At 37.2% G+C, this 12,710-nt stretch overlaps 1 protein-coding gene and 1 long non-coding RNA gene across 3 annotated transcripts; both read right to left on the reverse strand.

Annotated features, from left to right (window-relative positions):
* Window positions 1-136: 136 nt before the first annotated feature.
* LOC306841653 (Fc receptor-like protein 3) lies at window positions 137-6,846 on the reverse strand. Its single transcript, XM_079371600.1, has 15 exons — window positions 6,679-6,846; window positions 6,341-6,373; window positions 5,819-5,869; window positions 4,772-5,050; window positions 4,384-4,659; window positions 3,893-4,165; window positions 3,530-3,808; window positions 3,081-3,377; window positions 2,550-2,794; window positions 1,864-2,158; window positions 1,366-1,482; window positions 1,225-1,240; window positions 1,035-1,132; window positions 883-933; window positions 137-715 (listed from the first exon to the last, which is right to left on the reverse strand). The coding sequence occupies exons 1-15, from the start codon at window positions 6,713-6,715 to the stop codon at window positions 681-683; spliced, it is 2,382 nt and encodes a 793-aa protein (XP_079227726.1). The 5' UTR covers window positions 6,716-6,846; the 3' UTR covers window positions 137-680.
* A 4,873-nt stretch (window positions 6,847-11,719) lies between these two features.
* Window positions 11,720-12,709, reverse strand: LOC306841540. 2 transcript variants are annotated; one of them, XR_013781543.1, is made up of 4 exons: window positions 12,603-12,709; window positions 12,413-12,525; window positions 12,263-12,313; window positions 11,720-12,095 (listed from the first exon to the last, which is right to left on the reverse strand). It is a non-coding gene; the product is annotated as an uncharacterized lncRNA (long non-coding RNA). The 2 variants fall into 2 exon arrangements; XR_013781544.1 differs by having other exon boundaries at window positions 12,413-12,510; window positions 12,603-12,697.
* Window position 12,710: the final 1 nt, after the last annotated feature.

A 12,710-nucleotide genomic window follows, 5' to 3' on the forward strand; every position in this document is an offset into this window, starting at 1 on the left:
AAAAAGACAAAAAATAATGACAAAAAAAGATCTGTACTTGTAAAGATAAGAAACTCTGTGAAATATTCTGATAATAATTGTAAGCTTTTAGCTAATATGAGTGATTGAATATATATTCTGTCACTCTGACTTAAACAGAAAACAAATCGACTGTATTAATCCTTGAACATTTGTGATAATCGCAAAACAGAGATACAAGTATTAATGTTACTGATGTGAAGATAATCTATGTAATATAATCCGCTCCCTTAAACGCACAATATGTAGAAAGTTATTGGACTGTTTACACTAAAATATCAAAATAAACAAACATTGACTGAACCTGTTTTATACATATTTTCTGTTCAGTATTTACATTCCCACAAATATTTCCAACAGTTATCAAAGCCATAGAAATCCTTAATATTATAGTAACTGTGTGGCCGCCATGACAGCACCTCCATGACACACACAACATGTTTATCGTTGCCGTGGAAACACTTTCTGTTGCGTAAAAGACCGCTACATAAATGAGAGGTAACTGCCACCGAAAGCTGCCGAACTGTTGCTGTATGTGCCGCTGTGATAAAAAGATCATGTAAATCAGACGTGGATACATGAGCTCGTCTTTAAACATATTCTCTTCTTCAGGTCTGTTTCACCCGCTTGTCTTCATTATGGTCAACTCCTTTTCAGTGTCTTCAGAGCTTCACTGATTGGTTGACATAATCATCCCCTTTAGAGAAATGAGAATCAAGCAAAAGTTTCTTCATCAATGTTTGTAAGGACGAGTGTCGTACAAATTCATAAATTCATGACAAACATAAAACAACTTTGAGAGACATTTTCCTTCAATTTAAAATATATCTCCTACAGTGTGTATTAAATAAAAAAGTACAGTACCATCGTTGTTGTCCTCAGAGATTTGGAGTGTTTCGTAGACACTGGCATCACCTGTATGAGAAATGAAAACCAAACGTCATTCTGATCTCATTTTGGATCCATATATTCTGAAAACTCTGTGTGTAAACACACAATACCAATGAAAAGCTTACCGTGCAGGAGAGTAGCGTATATGTCAGGTTGAGCCACATTCTGGTAAAGTTCATGACTTCTGGCAGAGTCCTGGTTGTTACTCTCAGACTGGCTGGGCCTTAAACATGCAGCACTGACATGTATTACATTTAGCAGCATGGCTTCAATTACTGTTATATTTAAAATAATTAAAGAGAGAGTTGAACCTACCTCCTGAAGCATGAGTCTGTGAAAAAGACATGTTACACTGTGTTTTACTTCATGTAAGCCACACTGCTAATCTCTGTCAGTACACAACTACATTTAATATAAATAAATAATTTAATATGAAGAAGTAAAAGAAGGTCTTACCTTTGGACTGACGAGAACAATACAATAGGAGCAGAAATATTGCAAACGCTACTCCACAGATCAGCCCAACAATCACAGGAATTACAGGAGATGAAGAGTCCTCAGGCCGGGGCAATGCTACATGTACACCAGCCATAAAGAAGAACAAACAGTAACTGATACTACAATTATACAAACAGTCCTTCAGCTGATTCAAAGTGTTATTAAATACTCTGATTCATGATGTTTCAGTAAAGACAAAACCACTCAAATGAGTACAAATAATATCCAACATAAATACATAATGTGATCACATATGTACATGTTTGAAATCAGCAATGCTTCATATCAGGACTTTGAAATCCACTGACTCAAACAAAACACTTTAAGACTTTACTGAGTCCAAAAATTAATGTTACTTTTAGTTCAGATACATTTTCTCTTAATTTCCCATTTTAAAGGATACAAAACAAATCCTAGTAAACATTAAAGAAATCCAGTCATTGTTATCTTACTCACCTGTTACTGACATCCAACTCTGAGACGACTCTCTCCCTGAGGTTTGACACTTGTAGAAGCCCTCATCAGACTTTGACACAGCAGAGATATTAAGCTGCTTTCTGGTATCATTTTGAATGAGTTTGTCGTTCAGATAGAAGAACACATAGGAAACGTTATCTCTGTGTCTTAATGTGCAGCTCAGAATAACTGAACTTCCTTCAGTCACTGGATGGACAGGGCTCACCAGGATGATATCAGACTCTGTTAAACAGTTGAAGCAAAGAGGATTCAACCAGAGATCATCAGGTTCAAACTTCAGACACAGAATGATGAAAATGTGTCTTCTATCACAGCCATGAATCACCTTCTTGTGTTAAATGTGTTTGAACAGTAACCGACTATAAATAATAATCTTATTTCATAGCACCTTTAAAAACAGCTGTTTACAAAGTGCTTTACAGATAAAAACAAATACATCGACATTCTGGGAAAGAAAGTTAAACAAATGGACCAAACAAGGAGTATAAGTGATCAGTATTTCATGATTTACACTCAGACTTTGATATTTGGTTTTATCTGTTTTACTTCTCAGTGTCGATAGAGATAACGTGTAACTGAATGTTGAATTGAATACTTGGATGCTAATGGATGAAAAACCTTGAGAAGAAATGTAATAAAATCTTACTCTCTCTAGTGATGTTGACAGCGTTGCTGAACTCTCCTGATTCAGACTCACACCAGCACACAATATTTCTTGAGAGGGGACTGTCTATTGTGCATGTTGATCCAGTCATTGTATCCCGCTGGGAGCAATCTGTAAGGTAGCCGTCTTCTTGAAACCTCACTCTCCACTGAGTAGAGTTCCTCTCACACTTCAGTGAGACAGAATCAGAGGTGAAGTGTTGTGCTCTTTCAGGACTCACTGTGAGAGACGCTGGTGAGGGCAAATCTGAAGACAAAGAAACTTGGCTTTTAACAAAGTCCAGCACTGTCTGTTGTGTATGTTCAACACTCTCTTTTATGAGCTTCCTGCTTTTTGAGCATGTATATGTGTATGTATACATGCTGACAACTCAATGAAAAGTTATTCACAGAAAGAAAGAGCATGAAGTCATCATGATCAATTCTCATCTTGCTCTTTGATTGTTGACTCACAGAGACAAAAGTCTAAGTTGTTCATAAACATCAAATGAATAAAAATATTATTCTCAAGATAAAGACAGAATCTAACTGACCTCCAGACCAGACAAACTTTGGTTCACTGTAAGGAAGGTAAAGCTCTGGATCTCCTCTTCCAGCTCTGCACGCATATGCTGCTGTGTGTGTCTGTCCATGAACAATGAAGGAAGACTTTTCACTTTCAGATATCAGCTGGTAGCTGTAGGAGTTGTCAGATAGTTTGGAAGTAGCTTTACAGGTATACCAGTAGAACCTCCATCCTGCTGATGGATGTTTAACCTCACAGTTCAGAGTCACAGAGTCTCCAGCACTCAGCCATAATGGAGACACTGTGAGGACAGGCCGGGGTGGACCTGTTGGAAAAGTGATTATTCAAAGAAATAAATAATCATGTAATGATGGAAAATCAGATATCAGTAAATAAGAAGTTGATTTTTTGTTTAATATAAATCAAAAAGTATTTGAATAAACAGTTTGATATGTATTTAAAATAAAAGTTACTTACGGTTTAAAACTGTTAATGTGATGGGATCGCTCCAATCTGTTGGAGACTGGTCACTACTTTTTCTGCCCTTACAACTGTAGTTTCCACTGTATAATTCATAAGCAGCTCCAATCCTGTATTCCTTTTCACTTGAAGGTTTGAAGTAGCTGGTTGTTTTCCACTCGTACTCCCACTCAGCGTCGTCTCCATCCTTGATGTCACATCTTACAGTAATCGACTCGTCATAGTAGATTTCAGACCAGTTTGGGTGCAGAGTCACGACAGCCTTGTTTGCAACCGCTAATGTTGAAGAATTCACAGTGAGTATACAAAGATGAAAAAACCTTAAATCTACACCAAATCATGTCAATATGCAAGACTTACTATTTTCCTTTAACTGAACTGAATCACTGTCCTCTGTTTCGTAAGCTGGGTTTCCTCTCGCTCCTCTACACCAGTAGAGTCCCTCCTTAGAGACACGTATTTGTCCAGTCGAGGGGACATCTTTTATGGTTGATGGTTTAGAGGATTTATCTGCTCTGTACCAAAAGTAGTATTCCCAACCAGATGATAAGCTCACAGAGCAGGTCAGGGTCACAGCACCTCCTACTGGAATATCTGTGACATCAGCCTTCAGTTCAGCCTTTGGTTTTTGTGCTGTTCAGTTTAAAACAGGGAAATAAGAAAGGATTAATGTTTCCTTAAATAGCCTTTAATAAAATACCTTAAGGAAATAAATACACATGAACGTCAACCATGAAACGCATTTAATCACTGCGATCTGCACTAAAAACTTTTCTTTTAGTTAATTTCTCAAAGAAGAAATAAAGTCACAAGTCAAACTTGTTTTCATGTTGATTTAAAGTCCATCTTACCTGATACTTTCAGTGTGAGTGGAGTGCTCCACTGTGTTGAGGTAAGTACCTCAGTTTTGTGTTTTCCCTTACACTTGTATTCTCCATCACTGTAAACAGTAGCACTGAATTCAAAGGATTCACTCTGTCTTACAGATCTATCAAAGCTGGTTGTCTCCCACTCATACTCCCACTCAGAGTCTTCTCCACCCTCGATTTCACATGTCAGAGTGATCTTCTCTCCGCTGTATATCTCAGTCCACTGGGGCTGCAGAGTCACAACAGCCCTGTTTGATACTGTTTGTGTTCAAGAGTTCCCAACAAGGACACAATGAGGAGGTAAAAAGAAACATCTTTACCTTTTTATCAAGAAATGTGTGAATAGAAAACAAAAAAACCTTAAACTTACAGATTCTGTTGATAGAGACTGAATCACTGTACTGAGTGTAGTAAGCTGGGTTTCCTCTCCTTCCTCTGCACTTGTAGACTCCTTCCTTGGAGACACTGATTTGTCCATTTGAGAGGTCAACAAAATCTTCTCTGATGGGGAAAACAGGGGATTTGTCTTCTCTGTACCAGATGTACGTCCAGCCAGAGGATGTAGGGTTCACGTTACAGGTCAGGGTCACAGCGCCCCCTGCTGGAATGGATGTAATTTCAGCTCTCAGTTCAGCCTTTGGTTTTCTTGCTGTTTGATTTGGAAACAAAGATGTGAAAAGGTAAATTACTGTGCCTACAGTCAAACTCAAACAGTGCTGCCCTCAGAAGGAAAACTTACTTAGTGTCAGGATTTATCTCTTAAATTATGTTACATTTAAAATATATTCATATTAGTTTAATTCCAGAAAAGACCCCATCATGTCTGTATCACTTTAAAAAAAAAAGACTTTTCTCACTTTGACACCATCAGACTTAGGAGAGCTCGATCAATATCAACAAACATCTTCTTTTGTCAAATGTGAATAACAGATGATGTTTATGAGCAATTATTCAGACACTGATGGAAACTTCAAAGTTCACTGAATAAATCATAGTGAGACATATTTTATGCACATCACAAAAGCTGTAATGGTTTCTTAGTTATTTTATCACCAATCTGAAAGGAAAACATAATTAATTACACAGCTCCTTTTAAAAGACTGATTTCTGTTTGTTTAAAGTAAACAGTTGTTTTTTTGTAATTTAGATGGAAACATGAACAGATTTTAATTATTGTCTACATGGTTACACTTACATATTACAGTCAATTCGAAAGGTTCACTCCAGTCTGTGAAGGTAGTATTAGGGTGGCCTCTTCTGCCTGAACAGCAGTATTCTCCGTTGTCAGATGAAGTGGGACGGTTAATAATGTATTTATTGTTTGCTTTATGTTGGTCTGAGCCTCGTATTTTCCAAAAAAACGTCCACTCATCGTCTCCACCTCCCTCAATCTCACATCTGAGAGTGATCATCTCACCCAGGAATATTTCGGGCCAGTTGGGAGTAACGGTCACTCGGGGACGGTTACCTGTTCAAATCACAAAGACTCAGGAAAGAAACAGGATTGGAAATAAACTAAAAAGAGAAAATGAGACAGTTTTCATCCATGATCCTTACTGAAATGATCTAAATGTTTGTACAATATAACGATGACAATAATGACACAACAATAATGTTGCACATGGTTAAAAAGTAACGTGTACAGCAGCGTTAAAAGGAGCAGCTGTTAAAGAGAAATAAGAGCTTACAGAATCACAACAGTTTCTTGAGATACCAGCAGCTTTCCAAGGTAAGGACAGAATCAGGTCAAAACAGAAAACTAAAATACATAACTTAAAAATATGTTTTAAAAGCAAACTTTCAGGAAGATAAAGTTCACCTTCCAGGACATTTTCTTTTAAAAAGGCAGTGAGATAATATATAAACAGAAAACACTACATGAAGATGCTGTTAAAGTGATGAAGTGGGTAAAAAACAGAAATAAAACACAATCACTCACCTTGAGCCAATCCGCGGGGGATCAAATTCAACACTAAAATAAAGATTAATAGTTCATCAGACATCAAAGCAAGATAGAGTTTCATTTTAGACAATTGTTATTATTAAAACACTTGAAAATGAGATGATTCATCTCAAGGGTTTGGCGGTCTAATTAATTCAAAGCTTGTTACATAACAAAACCATCGACTATTTACTGTACATGTGTTGCTCAAATATTGTACAAACAGCAAGTTCAGTATCTCCTGTTGTTTTATTCAAACAGCCAAACTTCATGTTCATAGAAACATGACTCAATGTTTGAAATTGACAAAACTTAAGACGCACTGATGTACTCACAGAAAAACCCCAGCACACAACGCAAGGTTTGGTCCATCTTCACCTCCAAAGAGTCAACGAAACTCTGACGCTTAGCTTTTTAAAAAACATTAACTTTGTGTTTGTAATAATGCAGAAGAATAAAGAGAGGCAAAACAAGAAACAGTTCATTTAAATGTGAGCACAGTATTTCTCTCTGACTTCTCTTCACTTCCCTTTTACACAAGATTCTGAGACGAGCAGTCGATCAACCACAATAAACCTGTTTACACTTCCTGTCTGCTGCTCCAATAAGAAAGAGATCATGTGAAATGAATTCTGTCAGATGTAAAATAAATCAATTATGGCATAAATAAGTAATTATTGCACATCAATGAAACGTAATGCTCAGAACTTTAAGACCACATAAAACAACAAACTATAAATATGATTTCATGCAATAAACAATATGAGTGTCCTTGTTTAATACGTCCTGGTGGTAGAATTATAAAATGAATGTTATTTAAAAACTTAGATCAATGTTCATGTCCCGGTGTGGATCATAATGGAGTACTTTCAAGGTGCTTTTGAGCAAGGCACTGAACCCCGAACCTCTCTGGTGTACTCGCTGTGTAGCAGTGTGTAGCAGCCACACTCTGACATGCTCTCTCCACTAAAGCATGTCCACTGGTCCTGTTTGAACACGTGTGTGAATCCGGCCGATGTGTGTGAGAAGCGTGTCTCTCAATAACAGAGTGTTAAACCAGAATTTCTCTCAGGGATTCAAAAAGGATATGTAATTAAAAAAACAAAAATTATAATTAAAAAAACTAAAGCCACAGTAAGAGGGTGAAAAAAAACAATCAAAACCTCAACATGCAAATGTTCCCACATTGTGGTAGAGATCTAGTTTCTAGTTTGTTTGAAACCCACAACACCAGAAACATGAACTGCTTATTGCCCATGGCTAAATATTATTATTTTTCAGGTTGTTTTCACCAGCAGAAAAAAAGAAGACAAAAAGTTGACAATATGCTTCCTGTAATCTTACATGTAACTTTATTTTCTGCCTCATTTACCATCTAGACGTTTTTCCTTTAGTACTCCGGGAACAGTTGTCCTGATGCTTTCACAGCGGGCTCTAACTCATTGATTATTGGTTTCTTGGGAACTTTGAGTGAAAAGTTGTTTTACTCATCTTAATTAAGCAAAAAGTAAAAACCACAAAACTCAGAACATGAGGGGAACTGAGGACAAATGTAATTCCCCCATGACATAGTTGGTACTTGGTACAGTCTGACTGACCACTTCCTGTACCAACAGCTCTGCTGCAGGAGGCACATCTTTCACTGACAGCGGCCATGATGTCACTGAAGCAGCAGAATTTACACTATTAATAACTTTGAACAACTTTAGCAGTGTTAAAAATGGGTGGATGCTGAAGTGACCTTGTTCATATAGCAACATTCAAGTTGTGAAAGCAATGATGCCGACAATAAAGCAAATAAAATCAACTGTTTATAAGTATACCAATCAAATATGGGAAAGGAGAATGTGTTACTCTCTGTCAAATAGAATATACAGTTTCTTTACTGAAATGGAAACAGAGCTGCAAGTTCAAGTTGTTCATGTTTTGATATGCCTAATAAATGGGAAAATTATTTGTGACCTCTCAGTCAGCATTTTCATTGTTAACAAAAACGTTTTCGTTTTACAAGGAGCAAATAGGAAATTAACTAACTTGATATCCACATTAACCTGATTCCTCTCCAAATGGATAATGTACTAATGACTCAATGAGAGGACGACTCTTAAAAAAATGCAAAAGAGCAGATTCAGCTTAATATTGATCGAGTCGCTGCTGATGTTACACTAATGAACAAGCACAAGGCCCTTGGTCAGTGTAGAACCCTCATCTGAATAAAGAGGTGCTTTATACCAGAGCAAATGTGTCCCATCACATCTGTGCCATATTAATATTTGCCAGTGGTAACCAGATGGAGTCATGTAGTGCCCCATTATTTTTTAATTTAGAGCCATTCAGAATCCCCACAAAGTCTGATACAGACGAGAAAAAGAGACAGCTGTTGGTGAGAGGCGTAAATGCACAAGGAGAAGTTACAGTGAAAACATAGGTTTAAAAAAAAACATGTGGAACGGCTGTGATAGTTAATTAAAAACATGTAGTTACATTTCCTCATTCGAAATAAAAAGATTAGGGGCGCTGATGGCCTTAAACATGTATGAATCATCAGACAAAAATAGGACAGATGAGTATGAAAGACTGAAACTCTTGGTTGTGTTTTGCTTCTGTGACCTACTTGATTAGTTTGAAATGTTTTAGAACTTCATTTTGTTTTGTATGAAATGTTTGAAACTGTAACGTAAAATTAGTAGTTCAAGTACTGCACTAGACTGTTGGGTCCAGACAGGATGACAAAGTTCAGGCTGTGTCCCTTTAGAGAACCATGACAAAAGACTCTTTATCCCAGCATGCCTTGCATTTACTCCCAGAAGGCTTTGCCACACCAAACACATAGGTGTGAAGTTTGGGAGGGATAAAACCCCAGGACAACTAGTGTTCTCCCTCTTTCAAACGTCGTCTGGCGACGTCTGAGGATATCAACTCTGTTCCTGTTTCGCAGCACGACTCTCTTTGTTTAAAAGTTTTGGCGCGCAGATAACCCAAGGCCTTGAAGCATACCGACATCCTGAATTCCGAGCTTAGATCATCCATTTGAACGCATCTCTAAGAAGAGCGTCTTATTTCTCCCGTATTAAAACGGTATTGAGAGAGATTGTAAGGATTACATCTCGTTCCGTCCTAAAAGAAAGGACATCCACGGAGATCACCTCGCTCGACGGAGGACACTACGGCCCTGCTCAACCCCTTGGACGCGGCGCCATCAGCCAACAACTGCAGGAAGACGCTAAAGATCGTTGCAAGGACCCCTTTTCTTCCTTCATCAACCGCGGACAAACGGTTACAAGTGAGGCTTAGCTAGGTCTGGGCAGTTAGATATAGAGAGTGTTTAATAACGGAGTTATTATTGTGAAACTGTGATAATATTTGCTTGGTGTTTGACCACTGTGTCTTCTCTTTTGTTTTCTTTATTTGTGCCGCTGCGTCCCGTGTGTTTCTCTGTGAACTCTCGCGTCATAACCGGGTAATAGACTCATTATCAGAAAGACTAGTGTGAACGCCGGCTGATACAAATCCGGCCACTGGCTTCTGGTAGTGAAGTTAACTATGCTCTGAGTTGTGCGTTAGTTCCAGGCTGAGATTGAGCTTCTGAGGTGCGTTCTTTTCTCTCGCTCTCTCCCTTTACACACACACGCACATTTCGGCAGACGCACACACATAGATATCCGTGGCTTTCCAGACGCTGCAGAAACGTAGATCAGGTAGAGACAGTTTGACTCCGTCTCTAGACAATAGACCAGGTTAGGAGACCTGTATTCTGTGTCCGCCATCACGTGACCACGCGTGGTCGCGCTGCCATTTTGATCTCTCTCTCTCTCTCTCACTCACTCTCATAGAAACACGCACGCACGCACACACACACGTGCCACGCTTGTTTATGTTTGTTACCTGTAGTTTGGTTTATAATAGTTGTTTGTTTGATTGAGTTTCATTGATTAACTTGATGTTTCTTTGTTAAATAAATTCTGTTATAATTTAAAGACCAGTTGTTTGTGATTACTGTGTATTTGGTTTGTGACGTAGGCTGGGTGAAAGGTCTTTGTGTTCGATATCACACCTTCAATTAAATACAGATTATTAATGATATTGGTATTTAATTAACTAATTTGAGACTGATATTTGTAATATTTTGGTTGTTCCCTGTTTACAGGGCGGTGCCCCAAGGTTTATTAAACTCAGTTTAATAATAATAATTGATTTATTTTAATAATTATGTAAACTTAATTATTCAATTTAATTCAACAACTAAATGTTACATCCTAAAACCCCAACATAATGTTGCCGCCGTGGAAGGTCCCAACAACACTTTTATGTGATGTAAAAAGGGTAGGTATAAAAAACTTCAGTACTAAATATTGATTGAGTACACTACTACTACTACAACTACTAAAAGATGTGTGTCCTTAATGTGTACCATTAAGTTTTACCAGTTCACTTAAATCTCTGCTTTTAAAGAAGAAAACATATGGCTGCTCAAGCGATGCAGAACCTTGGTTATTTTCTGCCACTGAGCTGCGACACTGTAAAAGATGACAATCTTCATAATTTGTATTTCTATATTTTCTAAGGTAAAAAAAACTCCACATCGTTGATTGATAATGAATAAACGTAGCACAACAATAACTTTCTGAAAAGGATGATTTTTTAAACATTTGTCTTTATCAGATATGAAAGCTGAAGATAGAAGGGAAATATGGGAAAGAGAGAGTGGGATAACAGACACTGCAAAGACCGTATTCTTATTGGCTGGTCTGTCAAAAAGCAAGTAAAACCAAAAAATTATTATGATCATTACAGAACTTTAATACGTTAACAATACAAAACTGTTAAATAATGGAGATACAAATTACTGACCCTTCAATATATAAACTATAATGTAAATGATTACGTCTGTTGAAACAGGTCATTAAAGATATAACAGTCATGTTGATGTCCTTCTGAGATCTTTGTAAGCCAACACTGACAAAGAAGCAGATTTTAATCAACTGGGTGCTCAAGCTAAAATAAACAGTATCAAGCAGCTGAAACAACTTAAAAAGACAAAAAATAATGACAAGATAAAATCTGTACTTGTAAAGATAAGAAACTCTGTGAAATATTCTGATAATAATTGTAAGCTTTTAGCTAATATGAGTAATCGAATATATATTCTGTCACTCTGACTTAAACAGAAAACAAATCGACTGTATTAATCCTTGAACATTTGTGATAATCGTAAAACAGAGATACAAGTATAAATGTTACTGATGTGAAGATAATCTATGTAATATAATCCGCTCCCTTAAACTCACAATATGTAGAAAGTTAATGGACTGTTTACACTAAAATACCAAAATACCATAAATAAACATTGACTGAACCTATGTTTTATACATATTTTCTGTTCAGTAGTTACATTCCCACAAATATTTCCAACAGTTGTCAAAGCCATAGAAATCCTTAATATTATAGTAACTGTGTGGCCGCCATGACAGCACCTCCATGACACACACAACATGTTTATCGTTGCCGTGGAAACACCGGCTGTTGCGTAAAAGACCGCTACATAAATGAGAGGTAACTGCCACCGAAAGCTGCCGAACTGTTGCTGTATGTGCCGCTGTGATAAAAAGATCATGTAAATCAGACGTGGATACATGAGCTCGTCTTTAAACATATTCTCTTCTTCAGGTCTGTTTCACCCGCTTGTCTTCATTATGGTCAACTCCTTTTCAGTGTCTTCAGAGCCTTACTGATTGGTTGACATAATCATCCCCTTTAGAGAAATGAGAATCAAGCAAAAGTTTCTTCATCAATGTTTGTAAGGACGAGTGTCGTACAAATTCATAAATTCATGACAAACATAAAACAACTTTGAGAGACATTTTCCTTCAATTTAAAATATATCTCCTACAGTGTGTATTAAATAAAAAAGTACAGTACCAGCGTTGTTGTCCTCAGAGATTTGGAGTGTTTCGTAGACACTGGCATCACCTGTATGAGAAATGAAAACCAAACGTCATTCTGATCTCATTTTGGATCCATATATTCTGAAAACTCTGTGTAAACACACAATACCAATGAAAAGCTTACCGTGCAGGAGAGTAGCGTATATGTCAGGTTGAGCCACATTCTGGTAAAGTTCATGACTTCTGGCAGAGTCCTGGTTGTTACTCTCAGACTGGCTGAGCCTTAAACATGCAGCACTGACATGTATTACATTTAGCAGCATGGCTTCAATTACTGTTATATTTAAAATAATTAAAGAGAGAGTTGAACCTACCTCCTGAAGCATGAGTCTGTGAAAAAGACATGTTACATTGTGTTTTACTTCATGTAAACCACACTGCTAATCTCTATCAGTACAAAACTACATTTAATATAAATAAAT

The sequence above is a fragment of the Symphodus melops genome (assembly GCF_947650265.1).
Source record: "Symphodus melops genome assembly, chromosome: 20".
Lineage (NCBI taxonomy): Eukaryota > Metazoa > Chordata > Actinopteri > Labriformes > Labridae > Symphodus > Symphodus melops.

Coding starts and splice junctions, on each gene's coding strand:
- LOC306841653 (XM_079371600.1), bottom strand. CDS start 6,715: ATGGACCAAACCTTGCGTTGTGTGCTGGGGTTTTTCT. Junction 6,374..6,678: donor TTGTGTGCTGGGGTTTTTCT/GTGAGTACATCA, acceptor TCTTTATTTTAG/TGTTGAATTTGATCCCCCGC. Junction 5,051..5,818: donor CTGGCCCGAAATATTCCTGG/GTGAGATGATCA, acceptor CAAATCAAACAG/CAAGAAAACCAAAGGCTGAA.